At 35.1% G+C, this 22,970-nt stretch overlaps 3 protein-coding genes across 4 annotated transcripts; all 3 read right to left on the reverse strand.

Annotated features, from left to right (window-relative positions):
• Positions 1 to 313: 313 nt before the first annotated feature.
• On the reverse strand, positions 314 to 12,125 carry LOC100185196 (coatomer subunit alpha). Its single transcript, XM_002131228.4, has 23 exons — positions 11,447 to 12,125; positions 11,157 to 11,270; positions 10,770 to 10,843; positions 10,369 to 10,485; positions 10,004 to 10,154; positions 9,552 to 9,688; positions 8,947 to 9,218; positions 8,433 to 8,630; positions 7,950 to 8,092; positions 7,307 to 7,529; positions 6,815 to 7,039; positions 6,210 to 6,342; positions 5,564 to 5,740; positions 5,016 to 5,205; positions 4,452 to 4,712; positions 3,963 to 4,124; positions 3,603 to 3,725; positions 3,220 to 3,305; positions 2,709 to 2,918; positions 2,092 to 2,205; positions 1,484 to 1,693; positions 865 to 1,040; positions 314 to 701 (listed from the first exon to the last, which is right to left on the reverse strand). The coding sequence occupies exons 1-23, from the start codon at positions 11,484 to 11,486 to the stop codon at positions 560 to 562; spliced, it is 3,678 nt and encodes a 1,225-aa protein (XP_002131264.1). The 5' UTR covers positions 11,487 to 12,125; the 3' UTR covers positions 314 to 559.
• On the reverse strand, positions 11,950 to 18,920 carry LOC100186825 (kynurenine 3-monooxygenase). Of its 2 annotated transcripts, XM_026834457.1 has the most exons (17): positions 18,830 to 18,920; positions 18,522 to 18,743; positions 18,051 to 18,120; positions 17,467 to 17,564; positions 16,981 to 17,070; positions 16,681 to 16,729; positions 16,150 to 16,237; positions 15,679 to 15,844; positions 15,354 to 15,425; positions 14,954 to 15,075; positions 14,536 to 14,593; positions 14,127 to 14,216; positions 13,845 to 13,902; positions 13,365 to 13,447; positions 12,982 to 13,083; positions 12,708 to 12,767; positions 11,950 to 12,515 (listed from the first exon to the last, which is right to left on the reverse strand). In XM_026834457.1, exons 2-17 carry the CDS (start codon positions 18,567 to 18,569, stop codon positions 12,351 to 12,353), a joined length of 1,419 nt encoding a protein of 472 aa, XP_026690258.1. In that variant the 5' UTR covers positions 18,570 to 18,743; positions 18,830 to 18,920; the 3' UTR covers positions 11,950 to 12,350. The 2 variants fall into 2 exon arrangements, with proteins under 2 accessions (XP_026690258.1, XP_002131315.1); XM_002131279.4 differs by lacking the exon at positions 18,830 to 18,920 and having other exon boundaries at positions 18,522 to 18,792.
• A 1,080-nt stretch (positions 18,921 to 20,000) lies between these two features.
• On the reverse strand, positions 20,001 to 21,669 carry LOC100175004 (sphingosine 1-phosphate receptor 4). Its single transcript, XM_026834459.1, has 2 exons — positions 21,288 to 21,669; positions 20,001 to 20,853 (listed from the first exon to the last, which is right to left on the reverse strand). Exons 1-2 carry the CDS (start codon positions 21,628 to 21,630, stop codon positions 20,063 to 20,065), a joined length of 1,134 nt encoding a protein of 377 aa, XP_026690260.1. The 5' UTR covers positions 21,631 to 21,669; the 3' UTR covers positions 20,001 to 20,062.
• Positions 21,670 to 22,970: the final 1,301 nt, after the last annotated feature.

The following is a 22,970-nucleotide window of genomic DNA, read 5'->3' on the forward strand; positions in this document are numbered from 1 at the left end:
TCTGTGCTCTGTACAGTTAAAACAATCAGGGGTGCATGAGTTTGTCGCAACAACTTTAGGGGTTCACAAACCCAAAAAAGGTTGAAGAGCACTGTTCTAGATGTACTATAACCTTGAAATGGTCAAGAAGTCTTCGCATTCATAGAGTATTAAAAGCATTATTGCAATCTCAGTGTTGAGGTAATGCAATAACCTTGGTATAAATCTGATCAATCCTATGGCCTGCATCCTTATAAGACTTAAATATTAATAGGAAAACTTTTAACTTGGTGTGCCATCTTCATCTATCAGTACCCAACCAAACACTGCCAAATTTTTCCGGTCGTTATATATTTTATTAAGATTCATACTATGCGCAAATCATACAAGCAATAAACACCACATAATATGGTTTAAGTCACGCCTTTCTTTAGGAATCTTGAATTTCTACAGTCCCCCTTGCTTGCTATAGCAGAATGCCCCAAATTGCACAAGAGTTTAAATAGGGACAAAATGATCAAGGCATAACGTGCTGTACATATATATCTCAAGAAGAAAACAGGGATATCCAAAGGGCTATTTAGCGGAACTGTATAGCGCTGACTCTCAAGCCCATGCAGCTTTTTCCTATCTCCGTGCAAGTTGTGACTCTACAGACTTCACCCTTAAAATCTGGGTCGTAACATGCTCCACTTAGCGGACATTTCTCAACGGGTTTACCCCTAAAAAATAACATTGAATATATTAAAAGGTGATTTAAAATGCACTGCAAAACGAAATTCATCAAAAAACATTAAATATAAATATGTGTGATTGTTCAGACTAAAAATGCACTGCAAAACCAAATGCTTTGGAAACAACCTAAGATACAAAAATGTAACCTACCTATATATAGGAATATAGGAAGCAGCGCAAATATCGAATGGGTTATGCGCGTCGTATCTTAGTTCATGGGTGTCGATTGGGTTCTTGTCACAGGCAGCGATAATTTTTCTTGTTTGGGATGCAACGTCGGGCTTCGGACCAAGCTCTAATAATCGACGAGCAAAAATCGCAGCACTCTGTGATGAAAAAATGTTAATTTAATTATGGCTTAACTTTTAATGGGTTATTTTTATGGGTTACTTTTTATGGATTACTTTTTATGGGTTACTTTTTATGGGTTACTTTTTATGGGTTACTTTTTATGGGTTACTTGTTATGGGTTACATTTTATGGGTTACGTTTTATGGGTTACATTTTATGGTTTACTTTTTATGGGTAACTTTTTTATGGTTTACTTTTTCATTAGGTTTTTTTACTCATAATTTCTCGTTTCTTATAAAGATGAGGAATTGTTCAACTAATTGTTATTTGAGTTACTTTTTAATAAGTTACTCTTCATATTTTTCTCTTTTTCTCTTAATTTTAATAAGTCCTATTTTTTGTTTTATAATTATTCACATATTGCAAACTTCTTTAAAACATTCTAGTATTATACAATCTACATTATCACCTAAATTACCTTATAATTCTTGAGCTTGAAGAAAACAGTCTGAGCTGTCCTTAGTGCGAGTATTAAATGTACAGGTTGCCACTGACAGTGTGTAAGGTATGCAGCCATCTCACAGATCCTCATTTGTTCTTTCAAGTTCGATTTTGGAAGTTTCTTCCTTTCCTGTTCCATAGATAGACCAACCAAATACTCACGACATATAGTGATGAGCTGCTGTGCCTGGTTAAGGGGTTAGGGAGGTTTATAATTGCAAGTTTTATATTATTCTATTTGGTTGGGTTGGTAGGATGGCATGAAGTGTTGTGCCTGGGGTGGGTGAAATGTTTTAAAAGTGGAAGTTGTATTCTGTTCTATGTGTTTGAAGTCCTACAGCAGGAGCTACCATTGTAACTTCGATTTGGTGGGAGTTTGCCAATTACTACGACACCCAGAGTGCTACAAGTTACCTACAACCCATTAGATTAGTGACTACTGGGTTAAAGTAATGCTCATTAAATGTTTGCCCATGGACACATTGATACATACACCTATTAAAGAAATTTAAGATTGGCAAACGAAACGTCAGAAATACCTTAAGTTTTTCATACTAGATGAGCCGTTAAAAGATTATTTTTTACCTCATTTATTTCTTGTTTGTTATCTACCACCAGCAGTGGTACAGAAAGTAATATCTCACGAAATTTAACGATGGCATCCTCAAATTTACCTTGCGTGGTTAGTTTGTAAGCATCCTGGTAATAATTAATAAATTAATAATTGAACTAGAGATTTTTGGGTTAAAATAGATGGCAGTATTGCTTAGCAATTTGTCTTTTTGAGACACCTATTAGAAGTACATTAAGCCTAAAGACAGTTCTTAAAAAATAACTTGTGCGCTCAAAAAGTTGTAAGAAACGCAAACACAGGAATGTGTCTACTCTATTCATAGATTCTTTTACATTCAAGGGTTTAGAAGCACATATGTATTTGTACATACATACTGTTATTATTTTTTTACATCTTATAAAAAACTTGTAAAAAAATAAAAACAGTATGTATGTACAGATACATATGTACTTCTTATAAAAAACTTTATAAAAAACATTGCTAATTTTAAAGCAACTGGCCTATAATAGTGACTAGAGCATGGTGGCTATACATATACTAATTATTTCATTTTTATGTGAAATTTTAAAGCAACTAACTTTGTAATAAAGTTGAGGACATAAAGTAAAAACAATTTTAATCAACTAACCTGTAGCCTTGCAGCGAGGGTAGCGAGGGTAAGCCCAACAACCGGTAACCCCGATTTTGCTCCGGCCTCCCTCCAGTTTCGATGTGGGTTGCCAAACATAGGGGGTATACCTGGTACAGCGGTGAATGCACTGCGTGCACGGGCGTACGTGTGCAAGAATAGCTGCTTGTAAGGTTTGAAATCTACAACGCCAACTTGGTCTTGAAGAAGCTGGGAACGAAAAAAGATTTAAAAATGGCTTTTGGGAGGTTTGTAAAGTAATCTGTTAAAATGCTTTTTCGAAAATATCTTTTTAAGTAAAATTTAAAAATGTGTAAAAAATATTTGTTAAAAAATGTGTTTTTTTTTACATCTAAGGGCATATCCTATTGAAGTTGACCTAAATAGGACGTCATCAAAATTCCCAGAAGATTTGAACCTTAAATATGGCTGGCACCTGGCAGCAACAGCAAGTATATTTATATCAAGGAAAACACACTGTAATATCAAGTATTGAAGTTTGTGCACTTACCCTAAATGCTGTGTCGAATGATCCAGCAGTTATATGATCCACAGGTAACTGGGAGTTATTGCACCAGACTTGTGACTGAGGTGTTCCTGTTGTGATAATGTATGAATAAATGATGTAAAAATAACACAAGAATTCATGGAACATGTATGGGTTTAATAAGAATTAAAACCAAAAAGTTATATTTGTTTAATGAGAATGTGTTTCTTATTTCAGCCTATCCTGTATTTTAAAAAGTTTAGTACTTATACGTATGAACACATACAATAAAATGTTAATTTTTGGATATTTCTAAGATGAAAAGCGACGATATTTTTATGTTTATTAAGAAGACACCTTTTTTTATTTTTTTTTATTATTTTTTTGGGGAAAAGATGATACCTTACCTTTAGTAGGAGCAACAAAATATCCTTCTCCCTCTCCTCCAACATCCGCAGCTATGTCAAGATCAGCAGGAAGATCAAGATCATCATCATCAACATCCCAGCCCCCTCCCTCTCCTCCTGCTCCTAAAAGTCATCAATTTAATAAAGGAAGAAAAAAATGAATGGTTTCCATACTTAAAAAATTAAATTAATCTAATTATTAATAAAAGTTAATAACAAAGAGTAAAAACAGCAACCCACTACCAGAAAACTAGTTTAAAAATAGGAAAAAAATCGCCCAACAAAAACAACCATCAGAAAACTTGCAGAGCTCAGAACAAATTAATTTAAAAAAATCGGGTTTTATCTATTTCTTCATACCATCATCTGCATCCTCAAACTCCTCATCCACGATTGCTCCTTCCTCATCCAGGATGATATCAACATCATCTCCCCATCCAGCTGTGTCTTCATCAATATCAACATCCGCAGCAAGTCCTCCACCTGAACCTCCCTTCCCTACTCGGGACTCCTGGAAGAATCCTATGGAAAGAAGAGGATTTTGAAGATGGAATGCATTTTACATCAAAACAGTGTCCAAAAAAATGTCTTTTAAATGATTTTTTTGAATGACTTTTAAAGATTTAGAGTAGACGAATGTACCTTCACTGACAGCAAATCAAACATGCCATATAGAACTTACAGCATATTACCTTTAAAATATGACATAAGTTCCAAGTATATTACCTTTACTGATAGTTTGAGTAGAGGCCAGTTTGTACTTGATCATTAAAAATATAAAAAATGTGCAGAAAGTGAAATATCTTTTATAAATAATACAAAACATGCCATAAACTCCCAGTTTATTACCTTTACTGACAGTTAGTAGGGGCCAGTTATCTTTGCATTGTTGAATAGGAGGAGGGGGTTGGAGAAGAACTGCGTTCTCAGGGACACTAGGAGAGTCTTCTTCCTCCAACTGACTTGCCTCCTCTTCTAATCCATGTGTCTTCGCTGTGAGGTAAGCGAGAGACTTCTGCCCGCATCCACGGAGGACTTTTACTCTCTCGGCAACATCACCAAGGTAAAGAGCAGCCTGGTAGTGCCCGGATGTATCTTTTCGGATCTCGGCTAAAGAGGAAGAACGGTTTGTATATTAGAAATTTTAGAACTCTTTTTTTCGTTTTTTTAACCTAGAAATAACAGTAGAAAAGGCAATTTTTAACCATACAGCTATAATAATTTTTTATTATGAGCATTTCATATTATTCAAGAAAAGTATAAACTCTACTGCTGCATCAGGATCACCAGTCCTCTATTTAAATAGAAATCTAAAGTGCTGAATTAAATTTGAAATAAAATAAAAAATACTAAAAGAAAAAGGAATAAATTGAAATAGAAATAGAAATAGGAAAAAATTAAACCCATTCTCACCAATCTTGATCATCATTCTTAAATTTTCCAGGTTTCCAGTGAGTAGGTAAAGAAAAGCGAGCTTATCGAAGTTCTTCGTTCGTTTGTACGCCATTTCTACCACTTGGTGGTTTCCGCATGCGAGAGCAACTTCAGCGAGTCTTTCCCAGCATTGTTTGTCTTCCAAAGCTTTCGCAGCAGCCAGTGCCACCTGGAATGTTTGGATTGGTGGAATGTAGCTATTTATTTGATTTGTAGCTGTTTATTTTCAAAGAGAACTATAGAATCATACTGCCTCTTTGATATTTATAAATTGCATAAACGAAGCACACAAGCAGTCAGGGTGCTGGGGTAATAGGCTAAATCCGAAATGCCAGGTCCTCAAGAAGGGCCTCACCCACATAGAATAAACACAGCTTTACAAACGGACACAGTTTAAATGACATGTGGGTGTTGTAGTTTTGGTAAATGTGTTAAATCATTGCAGACATAATGTGCCAAGTATATTTCAAAGCCACAAAATTCAATTGAATATTTAAATCAAATGTTTATTTCTAATCACCACATACCTCAATATCCCCGCATTCCACAGCAAGGGTGAATCTTGTCTTGTCATCCTTCACAAAATGCAAAGCAACCTCGGGGTAACCCTTCTGTTGCAAATAAGCAATGATGGATTGTCCAACCAGTTTACTGTTGCGAACCATGTGTAACACCTCGTCGTATTTTCTGTTTACTAGCGCCATCTGTTATAAAGGAATGAAATGAAACTTTGTTGCATAGACCAGTGCTCTTCAACCTTTTTTGAGACTCATGCACTCCGGATTGCTTTAACGTAAAATTAATGACCTTTCGCAATTCCCAGTAATGCAAGATATAGAATTCATACAAAACAACTGTAGGAAAGTGGCTAAATTTGTTAAAAATGTTCAAAACTGAGTATTATTGCTGAAAATTGTTGAAGTTTGTGATGCACCCTTGTATACCCTTTGGAACTGGTGCACCTCTGGCATATTTTGAAGAGCATTGGCATAGACATAATTTTTAAATGTAAAGGCTAGTACTGGTACACAAACCTATACAAAAAATAAATAAAAATTATATATATATCATAGGCACAGTTTGTAAATTAACTTTATTACGTATTCATAAGCATACAAAGAGTTGCCACATTTGTATTAGAAAAACACAATTGAAGAAGATTTCAAATTTTACCTTAAATTTAAACTCCGTTGGGTCAATAGACAGAACCCTCGGTCGAGTTTCGCGATCGAGACAATAAACGTTCGTGGCTCGTACTCTCGTGATGTAAATGGGAAGATCAAGAGTTCGTATGATGCCGTGATCCCTGCAGGATTATATGATCACGATCATATGAGAATTTAGTATAAATGCATGTGATTATATGATCATGATTCGTTCTAAATTGAGGTATAAATAAATATACATGATTACATCATCATGATCACCGACACAAATAAATGCATTTAAAAGAAGGGTTCCTATTTGGCTGAAGGTTTTTAGTTGAGACAATTTTGTAACTTTTTTGTTAAAAATATGACTTTTTCCTGATTTTCTTATTTCATTTTTTTAGCAGAAAAATCTGCAACCAGAAGCTTATAGCTACTCTATTAACACAATATGAAATGCAAACATATTATTTCTTCACTCATCGGTACAGTCTAATGCCATTGCAATTTGCTACTTTTTGATTAAATGTTAATATTTTCACTTTTGTGTAACTTTTTTGTAAAAAATACGAGTAGAAAAATCTGTGACCAACAATCTATTACTACTCCACTACACACATTATTCCTTACCCATTAGTAAGAGCGTATTTGATATGGTTTGAAGTTGTGTAGATGAAGACACCACTCTCCTCCCAAGCTCCAGACTTTACTCTCACGTTCTCATGGACCGTGGAGAGAGATTCCAACTTCCGATTACAAATCGCGATGTTGTGTTTTGCAAGCAGGGCGACATGGGACATATCACTCGACCAAACAACGTACTTTACTTTGGCTATTTTTACAGATGCAAGGGTTCTGTGGAAAGGGTACAATTGAGTTAAAAGGAGAATGAATCTTTTGTTCAAAAAATCCCCCTTATAAGGAATTGTAAAATACAAGAAACTATACAGAAGGGTTGTAAGATTTAATAAGCACCACTGAGGCATTTTTACAACATTTTTGTATGAATACAGAATACCCAATGGTATTTTTGTAAAAAAAGGACATTTCAGTTACTCACACATATTGTAAAAAACTAGCGATTTAGGCTTGAAACAAACAAAATCCTACAGTAGCAGTTACCTCTTCTGTTGCACATCATAGAGTGTTACACCATCTGCACTTCGTAGCAAAAGTGCTCCAGTACCGGCATGGAAGATCTCATCTACGCCAGGGACTTGTATCTTCTTCATTATGTCGTTCTTCAAACTCTTGATGACGATCGTGTGCGTTCGGTCAAGTACAGCGAACCGATTACGAGCGACCCACACCGCAGTAAGGCCTGATGCTCTCTTGCCCTCAGGTGCTAAAGGATATAAACAAATGGGTAAACCACCAGGTCTAATGCAAAATAGTATAAATGATTTAATAAAAAGATGTGCATTTATAGGCAACGGTGCAGAAGGGTCTGATGCTCTCCTACCTTCAGGTGCTAAGGTGTGAAAAAAGTGGTGAAGAAAAGAACAAATTCGATCAAAAATAATAGAATACATTAAACCGCCGAGTAGAATGTAAAAAATGTAAAAGTGGATGAATAAATACATAAAGCTGATTCAAAAGGTAAAAACATATTAAATTACCCCAGGGGAGCATACCTTTCAGTAATGGTTTGCCACATATAACAGTATTGTTTGACAAAACTTATAATATCCATACCTTAAACATGAACTAGACCTTACCCATATAAAATAGAAACACAGAATATGAAAATGAAACTTAAACTTACAGTCAGGGTTAGAAGAATCCACGTTCTTGGGAACCTGGTAAAGGTCATAGTGGGAATTCTCAATGTTAGACGCACGAGATGTAACAAGGACAGTGTTCTCAGCAGGATTATATGAGAGAGCAAAAACACTCGTCTTTGAACCACTAGGTTGGAGTAAAGAGCATGTAAATTATAAGCAAGTTTTTTTTAATTTTTTAAATATATTTAAGTAACAAAAATGCATTTTTATTATTAAAAACGTTTTAGTAGCAAAATGCATTCTTTATCATTAAACACATTTCAGTGTCAAACCCTTTTTTTAACCATAAATTAATTTAAAAAATTAGCAAAAAAATGCTTTTTATTATTAAATAGGGCAAATTCTAGATATACCTAATTTTACATGTCTCTGTTTCCTTGGGCTAAGTGAACATAAGTTACAATGACACTATAATACTGTATAGTTGTACAAATAAAGTGATATGGTAAAAAAAACAGTCCCACCTTCTAAGTTGCATAATAGGAAGGTCCTTGCTTGTTGTAAAGTCAAGACGACGTAAATATTTCTCCTTGACATAATACAACATGTTGCCATGGGTGGCGAATGCTGGTCTTTCTCTCTCCAACTTAAATATGACCATCCCGTTATCGTGGCCGGCAGCGAACAAGTTCAAAGTTGGGTGGCAAGACAAAATCCAGAATCTAAAAAAATTACTACAGTTGAAAATTTTTGTAAACTTTTTTTTTATTTATTATCAGTAATTTGTACATAGTGTTAACAGCCATGTTGGCATATTGACGGATGTAATTCCTATTAACCAGTAACAACAGGAGTTTCCATTCAATGCTATATGAGTAAGGTCCTTGTTGAGAACCTGGGGTTTAGGCCAGATTTGTCCCATTACCCAAACATAGAACAACTAAATAAAACATGTCAACTAGTGAGCTATCAGTGTTCCCCTTGTCACAGCGTCACAGTAAAACATACAGCAACAGGATAGCTCACACAACTTCCCACCTGTCTTGGTCCCTTCTAAATGACTGAATACTTGATCTCTTTCCCATGTCCCACACGCGGATGGATTTATCCTCGGAAGCGCTAATAATGAGGTCTTGTCTTGGATGGAAGGAGCAACAAGAGACATTGTTGTAATGACCTCTGCATGAATCCACCTCCCAAGCCTTTGACTCATTCATCCTCCACAGTTTAACAAGTCGATCATCAGCTGCTGTTACCACTACTGGTAGGCTGGGGTGGAAGCATGCCCAGTTTACCCCACGATCGTGACCCTGAGATTTAAGGTTAATTTGAAATAAATGGAGAAATATAAGCAATGTTCTGTTTTGAATGCAAAAACATAATAATCCAGACAGATTATCAACATTTTCAAATGTTTTGGTTTAAAACTAAAACCATTTTTAGCAACGTGAGAATTAAAATGAACTCTTAAATTTGTTGCTAATTTGCATTGTAAATTTTATTTAATCTTATAAAACCTACAAACTGCATAGTATTCAAGATACTTCAATCTATAAATAGTAAGTTGGGGAAAGATTGTCTTTTGTATTCATTCTCTTTTAAAAAACCTACACAAAATAGAAACATGTAGATTGTAAACATACCTCCAAAACATGTTTGACCAAGAAGTCAGTACTTCCAAACAACTCGATGGAACTTGGACCACCTGCAGAACCAGGTGTTCCCCTTACTGTCTCCTCTAACGAATTACCACCAGGGGATAAGTTCTTCTTACGTAAACCTGTTTAAGCGGGGGTGTTAATATTTTAAAATAATGAATGAAAAAACTAAAAAAATAAATAAAACCTTCTAATTTTTATGCATAAGGAATATTTTGTATCTGGTTATTTTGATTTATTCTGTTTGAAAAGGGCGACCAACTAAAGATGACTCCCTACGACATAAATACAAGTGGCTTACAGAAGCGATTTTTTTACAATCGGGCAAGAACCAGATGTCTAGCACAAAGGGCATTGTTATTTTATACTTGGTTTTCACAAAAGAAGGGTCCAGTTAATCAGATAAAATGAAAAAAAATTTTACGTCAAAACCTTACCAGATATGTCCCACACTCTTGCAGTTTGATCCAGAGAAGCAGACACGATGAGGTCATCGGTTGGATGGAATTGAGCTGACATCACATAATGGTTGTGCCCGGTAAGAACAGCAATGCAGTTTCTTGACTGCCAGTTCCAAATCCGAATGGTCTGTTGTGTTAAAAATTTGCTATAAAGATGTGTGGCCAGTTTTGGGTTAAATTGGTTTCTTTAAAAAAAGGTTTTTAAATTGGGTCAATTGCCCTTTTAGGCTTTTTTTGTAATATAAGTACCAAAAACGAACTTTTATAGGTTCTAAAAGCCTCAAAAACTTTCCAGAATTACAAATAGTGATCCTAATTTATTGCCAGAAATATGTCCCCACCTGATCATCTGAAGCACTGAGGATCCATGGGTACTCGTGGTGGAAAACTGCAGTTCTAATGTAATCCAGATGGCCCAGAAGAGTGAAGAGGCATCTTCTTAACTTGTAATTCCAGATCTGTGCATGAAATCATGATATTAAAAAAAAGTTATATGAATAGCCGGCAAATTGAATGCAGAAAAGGCAGAGATAGTTAGACTGGCATTCTATGAAACAAATCTAGGGGTTGTAATGTTTTAAAAAGTTATACAGGTATTTATTTAAGGTTAAAACTTTTAAAAGGGGAAATTGCAATCCAAGCTGTATAGCATAAAAGGACAAGCATTTTTGATATTTATACATTCAAAAAAGGAGATAATTCTTTACAAAAAAGTAAGTACCAACAAATTAAGTAAATTTACCTTGATTTTATAATCATCTCCACCAGATACAAATAAAGGTTGTTGGCTGTGAAAGCAAACTCCTCTTACTGGACCTGGAACATAAAGTAACAGGATTAACAAATGTTGCAAAGTGTGCACAGTGATATCGCACCAAGATTTGAACACATTGAAGATATCTCAAAGAAAAAATGGCAAACCAGATTGGAAAAGTGAAAAGTTGGCATTTGGGAAAAGGGTATATTGTTTAAACACTTATTTAAATAATTTTTGTTCAAAATTTAAATTAAATATTTTTTTTTTACAAATTGGCGGCGGATTATTTCTAAGGTTTAATTGTTAGTACAGGCATTTTTACAATCTGAATAGCCACTGAATCGGTCATAGTCATGGTTTCCAGTATCTTACCATCATGCTCCTCAAATTTATCAATCAATGTGCACATCCTGTAATCCCATAGTTGAATACAACCATTGTGTAAAGAGGATAATACCCATGGTCGCTTTGGATGAAATGAGAGACCTGAAAATATAAAGCTTATTTATGGTATTCATTTATACTATAGCAACAACATACATTTAGTAGTGCATGAAATAATCGTAAAACCACAAGCATAAATACTGTTTTACCTTTGTAACAGTCACAAATGTGGAAAATCAACAGTTAAGAAAAACAATATTGTCAAAACAGTGTATTACCTTTCACGCGAGCTGATTTGGTTTCAAACTTTGTCAGCATGGCGTTAATTTCTCGCCTTTCTGTTTTATATACCCACTACTTATAGCAGTTACCAAACTGATGATGCTGCAACAAATAAATCTTATTTAAGCTTCAATTTAAATAAAAGAGACCAAATTAAAATTATCAAGTTTTGTAAAATTCGTGAGCAAATTTTCGACACGTCAAAAATGAAGAAGTCGTCACTGTTTCTGGTAACCTGGCACGTCGGCGCTTTGGAATAATCGGGGAGCGAAATAAACCATCGTCGTTTTTTTATGTCATATTTAAGTATTTTTATACCATTATGTACTTGTTAAGACAAAAGTATTCTAAAATATTTTATTTTCATACACCTGCACTTTAAATTAAGAAACGAAATATTAACCAAGTTTCTTTTAAACAATACATTTGATTGCATATATAAATGAATGAATGAATGTAATGAATGAATGTAACGGTAGTAGACTTTCAAAACAACGGAATATTACAAATACAGTCACCGTTTCACCATGCAACGTATCTAATTACATCCACATTGTATGTGACACATGCTAAATGCCTCTAAATACAGTATACTAAGAGTCTGTATATAAAGTTTACAAACATGTTTATATAGAGACTGTGCTATACACTGAATACAAAATACACCCATTAAAACATTGAAGAAAGGAAATGATTTGTTTGATTAAAGGTATACTTATACACGCATGTACATCACATAAAAAACAAAAAAACATTACCCACTAAAACTATAGGTAAAGTAGGCTAAATGTAAAGATTATTGCTATTTCATTTAAAATATGATTGCTTGCATATTTACTACAATGATACAATATCACCCTTAAAACACATAATGTGATTTTGCTTAAAAAGTGCTACTTTTTACAAAAAATTATTTCGAAAACAGGCTGTTGTGCTACTCAGGCTTCGCCAGGCAGTAAAGAATATTTCCGGAATTATAGATTCTCCTTTTTGAGTTCTCCAGTAAGCAGAGATGACAAAACCAACAAGAACAGCAAATGAACCGATCAGTGAAACATTTATGATCTGATAATAAATGAAACAATTGAAATCTTAAGGTCATAGTCTTATGAAACAGATATGTGTTCATATTTTTACAATTTTGTGACAAATCAACAATTTGAATATGAAGATAAAGTTTTCTATAGCATTTTAATAAGTTACATGAATAAAACACATAAAACATAGACAATAATTTTAAATAACATTTATACATACTTTTGTATTCTTTTCTGAATCTGTGATCACTTTGCTATATCTGGTTCTAGTAAAGGCAACCTAGAAACAAAAATCTATTGATTAAACACACATATTCAACCGACTGCTAAGTATATATAACACGTTATGCACCACAAAGTAGCCCTACAACCTCTTACAAAGTAATGCAATTATAGTTTCTTTTAAAGTAAATTACACCTCCAGTGTAATCTAAAGTAATTTAAACACTCTGGAATAGAACACTTTAAATATATAGGACAAAAACTTGTTGTACCATTGAATATTTTGGGACAATCAATGAAGGGAATAAAAAGTGCAGAATTGTATCCACTTTTTTACGGAACAGAAACCAAAATGATGTTACACTGTCTCTCATCTGAAAGAAGAACGGTAAATTATAATGTTGTATTAATTATGACATGCATAATGCAAAGGCTTAATAGTGTTATATATAAAGATTAATAATACTAATAATTTATATTTTTCTCTTTAATCACAGAAGTGAAAATTATAGAATAGGTAAAAACGAAAGATATATTATAGGGACAAAATGATAGTCGTTAAAGTGCGCTTTAGGTTCAAAGCATGTTAACATTTAATTGGAAGCATTGTGGATGAAAACAGTTTGTAACAATTGTGGTCAATAAAATATGTTACCTCAATGTAGTTCTTGTGGGAGAGGTCAGATATCGCATGACCATCAGGGCACCGAATTTCAGAATACATAGGTAATACCTTATCTGAAAAACTTGGGTTAAGAATGGAAATGGGATATCTTAATTTCAACATAGGCGTTCAATAAATTATACTGTACCAAAAAGAAGACCGATTTATTAGAGCATCATTTGCATTTATTGAGCTGAAATTTTGCAAGGTAAGAGTGTAACACACGCAAGAGTACAAATGTAGCTTGTTATATCATAGCAATAGCTGCACTGCACCAAAGCTTTAAGAAATGTCTAGCCCACTTGTAATACCGAATAAATATATATTATCACTATCATACAAGGATTTTTACAGAATTATTATTGAAGCTTATGTGCTAGCTAAAGGTATCTTACTGCTACAGCATTTTAAAATAAAAAATACCAGAGTTATGTAAAATATTCTATAACTGAGCCTATATTTACACCTCACCAAAATCACAATCATATTTTTCCATCAGCTCATCAAAGAGAAGAGTGTCTTCCAAACCCTGGATGTTTGTTAAAGTATGATCACCTTAATTATGTGTATTTAAATTGCATGGAAAATATATGTTATAGGGCTAAGCAAAAGCGAAGCAGCAAAGATTGGCAACTGCAATGTTATAGTTTTTTACACAGAAACAAATTTATAATCACGCCATAGTTATAGTAAACCAAAGGTATTAGTAAAGCTCCAGCAAATAAATCAAAATCTGTTAAAGATTTTACTTACAGAGTTTAAACCTTGGCCAAAAAATGGAGTCATAGAATGAGCTGCGTCGCCTAGTAGAGCTACCTTGTTCTTGTAATGGTATGGAGAACACTGAGGGTATATGTGGGTAAGTTAGAATACAAAATTATGATGTAGAATTTTGAATGAATAAATTATGTAACTAGAAAGGTAATTATTTTAGATTTATTTTAATGATGTCTGGCCCAAAAGTAACCACTGGACTGGAATTTCTGTTATGTGTCTTGCCACGTACTCCCACAATGCAAGCAGCGTCAAATCTTAAACCCATATCCTCTGGACAAAAGACAGTGCCATTGTGCCTGACATTGTAATGTAAATTTGATACCTATATCTTCGGAAAACAAATGAAGTAGAATCTTAAATATTAAAAGAGAAAATCCGTCATTACCTTCACTGTAATAATAGGAAGTGGTGGGAGTTTGAAAAAATCTTTTTTCAGAAATTCTCTGTTGGTAAAAATTAAAAGCATTACTTAATGTCGTAATATATGTACAGATTTTGGTTGTATAAAGAACCATGGCGGGTATTGCTACAATGTGTTACATGCAACAAGAGCGCAACACACCTGAAAGGTTTACAGTGATCTTGTTTCAAACATTATTGCAAACTTTTGTTTTATAACATGTTATTACTTAACGACGGCAGTCGTTATAACATGTTCTGTTTCATACACCTCGTGCCTGCTTACGAGTTATCACATATATGCGACTTTTTACTGCATGTATCAGTATGTAAGAACTATTCCTGCCTCTCTGGAATTTTAAATGGTTTAGCGTTTATGTTATTCAATATATTGTAAAACTTACTCTCCAATAAGTGGCACGCTGTCTGGAAACACTCGCATAAATAAATCCATAACATCATCTCCAGTTTTAAGTGTTTCAAACTTAGTAATTGGCATGAACAGAGTACATGTGAAGGATTTATCCTAAAAAAAACAATCTAGTTATAAAATTTGGAAGTAAATTATTTTTTTTGGTAATATTATTAAAAAAAACTTATACATAAATTTTAATAATAGGATACAAACGTTTTTAAGTACTTAATTTTGTTCTTTTAAAATCAAAATACGTTAAAACTCAATTTTACAACATATCACATTTAAAAAAAGTACCCCCATCAAACTGAAAGAAGTTCTAAAGTTATTCCAGTAGAGTATACTTTAAAACCACAACTTATCCTAATGTACACACACTGTTAGCTTACCAGATTAGGCAGAGCTATAAGCATGAACGTGTGCCTTGGCCAGATGTGCAGGTGGTTGGGTGGCATGGCATACTGTAAAACAAATGGAACATAGTTTCTACTAGTTTTTTTATATTCTATGTGGGAGAGTATCTACAGCATGGCATGCCATGGGATCTGGATCTTGAGATTTGGGCAATAGTTTGCACATTACCCTGACACCAATGGTGCTACAACCCATTAGTGACCACTGGGTTTGGGCAACGTCTGTTAAGTGCCTTGCGCAAAGTCACATTCACCAATCAGTATCCGTATCGATGTCTAAATCACAATGGTAAAAACTTACTTCTCCATCACAAGTGGGTGGTATGCAGAGTTCTTTATAACCATGAGGAATATAGACTTGTGCGTAGTCGAACAACCCTCTTTGTAGCTGCCTACGAACAGCAGAGTATGCACCATCACACCCGAATAACACTTGTGATGTTTCATCAATATTTCCTTCATTTTCCCTGTTAAAAACAAGCTTCGGTGCCGCTACATGACATAACACTTACCCTGATGAAGTCTTGTCAAAAGGCAGACCAAACATTGGAAATACACTTTGTTTTTTTAGACCAGATGAGCTGATGAATGATTATTTACATTCTGCCTGGTAGCAGAAGTAACACAACATAATTTTTATTTAACTTTTCGAAAATGATAGCGCAGACCATGTTTTTTTACATGTGACAAATAGATTTACAATAAACTTGACAGAATAAAGTTTCTCTTTACCATTCTATGTATATTTAATTCTCTAAAAACAAGAAATTACGTTTTAAATGTTGCTGTTGCAGTGTCTACGTCACAGGAGACAAGTTTTGAACTGAAGTGCAAATCAATGTTGTCCATTTTTTCGGCAGCTGAAATTATAGTGTATTTATTTTCTAAGGCTAGGGATGCACATTACAGTATTTCGAATCCATGAGATTCGAATCCTTTTGTATTCGAATCTAATTACGGCATTTGGTATTCTGTTTAATGCCTCATCAAATATAAAAAGATTCGAATTTCTAGATTCGGAATTCTAGATTTGAAATAAAGTATTCTAGAATACCTAATTATTCTGTAATGTGCATCCCTATCTAAGGCTATAAAAACACACATTTTTCTATTGAACAATGTATCTATATATGACTTAAAACTATGTGCATTTAAAGTGTTAAAATTTGTGATTTGTGAAGATACAGTTTTGGTCATAACTGGGAATCTGTACACCACATTAGTGACAACTGAGTAGAGGCACGACTTGTTAGTTTTATGGTCATACACTTCAAACATTGTAAAACAATAAACAGCAACTTACCAGTTAAAAGATCTTGGTTTAGCTTTAAACGATCAATAGAAAGGAGATACTGAATGAAAACAAAAGATGGGATGAAATATAAACAAGTTTTAAACCATAAACATATTTTTGTTAAGTAAAGACTAAAGAAGGCATTTTTTTTTAAATTGTATAGTAGGGTGGGGTAAGATAGGACACGTTTAAACAATTAACCGTGTCCTACCTTTCCCTACCCTACTATATATTACAAGTACATATAAAAAAAAATTTATTATAAAAGTAATCTAAAAATCAAATGCCTATATTACAACTATGGCTAACCTGTCCTTTTCTTCCATATGGTATTTTATAACATGGTTTATTTAATGGATGAATCATTCGACTGTGCATTGCTATACCAAGGCTTTTAATCTGAAGGAGAAAGCTAAGTATAATAACATACATGATTATTACCAATTATTTATATGTACTGTATAGGCTACTCTTAGGCACATTGAGGTAATGGGCCAAATGTGGCCTAAATTCGAGATCCTCAAGGACTTGGTATAGATAGTAGTGCATGGGAGCCAAACCTTTGCAAAGACAAGGAAAGCAGGGATAGTTAGGCCTGCATTCCTATGACACAAATCAAACTTATTGGTTTCTAATACTTACTGATTAAAGACGTATAGAAAAAAAATATGTTTTTTCTGATTAATGTAGTGCAAAAATTTTTAGCCCGGCTACCCTACCACCCTAGGTTTAGCGGCTATTTTAATATAAAGAAAAACTAAATGTGTATCGATGTATTAACTTGTGTTATATAACCTTCTCATCTAAACCAGCTCGTTTCAACGATTGTATTCCTCGATATGAGAGAGCAAGGTTAATACTACGACCAGCAGCAAAATCAGTTCTCCGAATATCTGTAATGGATTTTAAGTTTAATAATTTAATTCATGTGTAAGAAAATTTCCCAATATATACATTAGTTCACATAATAACCTATATTAGTTTGCTTTTCAAGTACATTTTTTAAGATGTATAATCATACCATTTAAAGATACTTGATTGAATCCATGAACAAACATACAAAATCTACAATATAGTAGGGTCGGAAAAGACGAGACATCTTTAACACATGATATGCAACTATCCGGATCGTTATTAAACAATTAACAACAGTCTATGAAAGTTATGAGGATATAGTTTAATAATTCTGTGAATGTTCTTTGTTTACTACCAAATGGGACGAAAAAATAGAATGAAAAGGGTATTCGATCTTCCCCCACCCTACTATACATATTTTATTTGGGGCATAAAGGCCACAGGTAAAACAAAATGGAATATTGCATCCGTATGAGTATATATATTTTTTTAAGTCTAACTTATAATTGATAAGTTCAGTTTACCTTTCCTGGCCTCATGCAAATCAACATGGTATCCCCTACGTGACAACAAACATGCTTGTAATGCTCCCACCTGTAATCCACATCAACAAATAATGCATTGCAATTTTAAATAGGTTTAATACAACACCTTGATATTGCCAATAGCTTTCAGGTGTTGGTGAATATACACCTAATTATAATGCATTGCCTATAATATGAAATGTTACAGTAAGTTTTTTGTTTAAAATTTGGCACTAATCAAGAATCCTTCGGTACGTTACAGATTAGGCTGGAGGAAAGTGTTAGAGGTTGGTAGTTTTAGGGGTTATAATGGTTACGGAAGGGAGAGGATTCTTTACTAGCATCATCTTTACAATTTAGACCGCATTTAAAAACAAACATATATGTAACATAGAATACCAGTAATTTATCAATACAAGACAACATTGGGTAAAAATATTAAAGTAACAATTTATTGCATTTTGTACTTACCGGTCCTCCTCCTACAATTGTAACATTGCCACGATTTTGTGAACTCATCTTGCTACAAACACGGCTTAAAACTATACGGAAATAAGCTTGCCGTTTCCGTGTTCCTTCTCTGCTTGGTAAACGTGCGAAGAAGTTTGTTTTGATATCTGCCGCACAGAATAAACAAACCAGCGTTTGCGGAGTGTCAATAGATATCTTGCACCAACTCGGAGCGGCAAATGACTGAGAATAAAGGTAACCTATTTACACTCATTTATTCAAAGACATTCATTAAAACAGGATTTTTGTTTTAAATACCGCGTACTTACTTATGTAGCTTTCTAGTTTTGTAGGGGATTATTTTGAGGGGGATTTTTTTTGTCAAACCGCTGTGTTCTTTCATAGATACCTACCTAAACATGTTTAGGTAAATATGGTTTTTGAAATGCGCGGTTTCGGAATATTTTGTTAAAATTTGGTAGAATTTCGGCGTTTTACGTGCTATTACTTTAAAATATCGAGTCCATATGCCACTTGGTTGGAAGGCAAGCAATTGTACACGCAGTTACTGGAATTTTAAAGACATATCGAAAAAGCGGATACTTTCGTTAAAACCTTTGCAAAAGGAATGTCAAAAAACAGAAGGTTGTGAAAGTAAGCTGCAACGTTATGCAAAAAGCAGCTGTCGCTTTAAATAAAATACCAAACTTAATCTCTAGAAAATCCAATGGATTTTCTTAGATTGAGAAGTATACAGCCTTTGGCTTCTGTTCTTTTGGCAACCGCAAGAGCGATTTATCAATTAGTACCGGCAATTAACAGTTCCGTACGTGCTGCCGAGAAGGAAGCAACATAAAATTAAGCGACAAAATTGCGCAATCCACTTCCTATTATTAGGCTTGTGTCAAGGCACCTGAGACCGCAAGCAAATACAAGCAATTCACAGGAAATGTGATGATGTATAGTGCTCCTGAAACCAAGAAAGCTTGAATGCCAATTACCGCACAAATTTGCCCACGGTCAGTAGGAACAGTAGGGGTTTTCTAATTTCGGAGTGTATCGCTCTTTCCTATTTTCGGTCATGTCTGTCACCACTATAAAAGGAGCCATTCGGACATCTCGCTTCCGCTGTTTAATACAAGTTCATATATTAGCTGCGTAGTGGGAATGGTCGACTATAGCGTTAAAGCAAGTGGGAACAGTTTACAATGTCCCAAATTCGATGAATTAGTGTAGAAAATACTTCCTTATCGTGCGTTAAACAGTTACGACACTTTAGAGCCGCGGGACTATACGGTAACATAACTTCATAAATATTCTTTGTTTACCACAAAAAAGACTAGAAAAGAGAATGTAAACATATTTCATCTTACCCAAACCTAGTATAAATATAACTACGCGAAAAAGGTATACAGATGTAAATGCACAGCCAAAAGTTAAGTAAACAAATCTATACCGACTGTCGCTATTTAGCTTTTCTTAGAAAACGACGAGCAAAACTGCTATGTTTGTTCGTTGGTTTATTTCACACAGTTAATTGATCAATGAACAAAATATCGGTACTAATGCGTAGTAGGATTGGTGCTGTCAGGGGTTTGGGGCGTCTTTTTCTCCCCATTCTTTGGCCCAGTGTTACTTTGTGGCTTAAGCCACGAGAAAGTCATTACCATGAGAAGTGCGGATCGAACTCCAGATAATTTCTGTGTGATAAGGATAGGACTCACAACACAGTATACCAGGGGAAGCGGTGTGATGCAGTTAACAAGAAAGTGACTGAAATGAGCATCTTGTTGGATAAAATCAGCGAAAAAAAGACCCATGATTGGCGCAGTGCAGACTACGAAGAGGATGAATAGAATGGTGACAGTGTGATGTGATGCATGGTACTTTCCGAGCGCTTTTCGGATGCTGATCTTTCGACCTCCGCTCTCGCTCCCGTCTCCTCTTCCCCGGATGTTGCAGAATGATCTACAAAGTAGGAAAAGAAGCCCAATGCATTCCAGAGCCCATAAGATCACAACAACTAAAAGATAGCTCTTTGACATTGGAGTATAGATATGTGAACACCTTCCGACGGGGCAGAGATATTTTCCTGACTTGTAACTCAACGTGCAACTGCATAAATTCGTACAATTCCAATCAGTCATCGCCAACAGGCCATATATGGTAGGCAGAGCCCAGACAACGCATATTAACGCGTTGGCCTTTCGCCTTCGGAATTTTGGGTCCAATCTTGTTGACTGTTCTGAGGTCTGCATTGAAACTCTGCCAACAATGTATGTACTGTCTTCGATGCCGTATATCATTAAGCCAATGTTGCCGCACAACACAAGAGACAAGGCAAGCGTCATACCTGCAGAAATAACAATTATTTACTTTGGGTAAAATGGGATACTGTTTTAGCAGCTAAATCACATGTATATAGTGTTTTGAACAATTAACAACGCTCTCCTGGAGAAACAGGTGTAAAATGATGATGTACATATTCTGTGTTTGCTACCAAATAGAAAGAGAAAATGAAAACATGTCTCATCTTACCCCACTCCGCTATATATTAAAATTAGTGGTCGAATATGATATCGGAAAAAATACCTACTAATTGCCACTTACGCGAAAATTACAACATCTTCTTAAACTTATCGTGAAGTTACTTTTATTCTGTTTAAATAATCAGTTTGGGATTTTAGTTCACATAGTTTACAAAGGGGATTAATGAGGAAACTATTTACAGCCTGCCAAATACTATAATACCAATACCTTGCCAACAGCCATATGAACGTAACTAACCTTTTCGAAAGGCCCACCAATGATTCGGGTGAGCTGACTCGATTCCATAATAGTAGTTGATAAAGTGATAAAAGCCAAGGGCGCTGGTGACCAAATTAGCAACCAAGGTGCTCGCCACATAACGGTAAACATTACTGTGCTTGAGTCGGCTTCTGTACAAGACCAGAGCAAGTAGTATGACAAGGTTTTCAATCACCACCAAAGCCGGCACTGCGGATACTGCGTGTATAAACGGCTCTTTTAAAGGCACGCACGATTCGTTCTCAGCAAACGGTAAGGTAGAAACGTTGATCGAATTTCCGCTGAGCACATCGGGAAACAAGCGCGTCTGCTTGGCTGACATTCTGCCGCAAACGTACGATCGACACAGCACTTAAAATCCCTGGGAATAAAAGGTCATTAAAACAGCGAAAAGTAATAAGTCAAAGGTCTGAAAGCGGCTACCAAAAGTCAAAACTATAAAATATATCATACTGCTGCTGTCTGGTTAATCTGTTGTGTTTAGGTTTAACACTTCAGGTTCGCGTTAGGATTAGGTGTTTTAAATCCGTTCGGCGCATTTATTAATGTAATATTTTGCAAAACACATGTGAAAACTTAAACTTTAACTTGTAAAAGTATCGCGGCAAACCTGAGCCCTTAACACGACAATATCTGAGAAACCCTCCGCTTAATAATACGCAAACTTCCTTTCTGTATGTTCATATAGTTTATACTTCTTTTCCTGAATGCTGCATGATGCAGATACCATCAACATCAGACTTGACACAGCTTTGCGTCATACCAGGGAAGCAGAAAACGAAGCATGTTCGTGATACAAACATAGCAAGTACTAAACCAAAACTTCATACTCGTGCTAGGGATCATGTTTCATTAACCACTTCCGCTACATATACAGAAAGCAGCCGTACTAATAAATCCGCCGTATTGGGCTGCCGATCGACCGACGCGCTTTCATTGAAACGATAATTACATACTGCGCCAAAAACGCTGCCTGCATGGCTTACGCTTAATAATAACTTGCATTCTCTCAGCGGACATTTAAAGATGTATATTGACGCCAGAATAAATGTAATAACGTAGTTTCGTTAATTCAAAGCAGCGCGCAATTAAAAACAGGCCACGACACGGGCAAGTCGACATTAACCTTAATATTTGCAGCTTAGCTTTCAATGTTCGCATCTTTGCCTAATCACTAAACTGCGTTGGAACGAGAGACTTCCACAGTCCATAAAAAGTTTGGGCCTGCGCCTTTTTCTCTTATTTTCTGCAGACGTAACGTGCGAGTAAAGTTCCAGTGAGGCGCACTGCCGCGAAAATGCTCACAGCGTTATGAGTACACTGCTAATCTGCGTATAAAAATACAACGAATGAACTTCCCTTAGCACACCGGTTTCGACAAACTGTTTCGCAATTCGAGGTACCAGAAGTACGAAACACGATGGCAACAACATATGTTCACTGACTTACAAGCGAACACTGTTTGGGGCTTGTTACGTTGTTTCCTGTTTGTCGAATTCGTCATATCCCTCAAAAGCAATCGCGCCCTGCGCTCAGCTTAATCTCAATTGTACAATTAACACCATAGCACTAGCAAATAATGACGCTATATTTTCCGGTACTGTGCATCGTCTGATTTATCTTTAAGGTCATCAACACGCGGCTGTCAGAGCCTTCGCGTTA

The sequence above is a fragment of the Ciona intestinalis genome, chromosome 5, assembly GCF_000224145.3.
Source record: "Ciona intestinalis chromosome 5, KH, whole genome shotgun sequence".
Taxonomy (NCBI): domain Eukaryota; kingdom Metazoa; phylum Chordata; class Ascidiacea; order Phlebobranchia; family Cionidae; genus Ciona; species Ciona intestinalis.

Excerpts from the sequence above, each read along its gene's own strand:
- LOC100185196 (XM_002131228.4), bottom strand. The coding sequence starts at position 11,486 with ATGCTGACAAAGTTTGAAACCAAATCAGCTCGCGTGAAAG. Across the intron at positions 10,844-11,156 it reads TAAATTTGAGGAGCATGATG|GTCCAGTAAGAGGAGTTTGC; the intron begins GTAAGATACTGG and ends TTTATGTTCCAG. Across the intron at positions 5,741-6,209 it reads CAACGGAGTTTAAATTTAAG|ATGGCGCTAGTAAACAGAAA; the intron begins GTAAAATTTGAA and ends CCTTTATAACAG.
- LOC100186825 (XM_026834457.1), bottom strand. The coding sequence starts at position 18,569 with ATGAGTTCACAAAATCGTGGCAATGTTACAATTGTAGGAGGAGGACCG. Across the intron at positions 17,565-18,050 it reads TTTGCATGAGGCCAGGAAAG|ATATTCGGAGAACTGATTTT; the intron begins GTAAACTGAACT and ends AATCCATTACAG. Across the intron at positions 15,426-15,678 it reads CACCCACTTGTGATGGAGAA|TATGCCATGCCACCCAACCA; the intron begins GTAAGTTTTTAC and ends TTTGTTTTACAG.
- LOC100175004 (XM_026834459.1), bottom strand. The coding sequence starts at position 21,630 with ATGTCAGCCAAGCAGACGCGCTTGTTTCCCGATGTGCTCAGCGGAAAT. Across the intron at positions 20,854-21,287 it reads TTGGTGGGCCTTTCGAAAAG|GTATGACGCTTGCCTTGTCT; the intron begins GTTAGTTACGTT and ends TTATTTCTGCAG.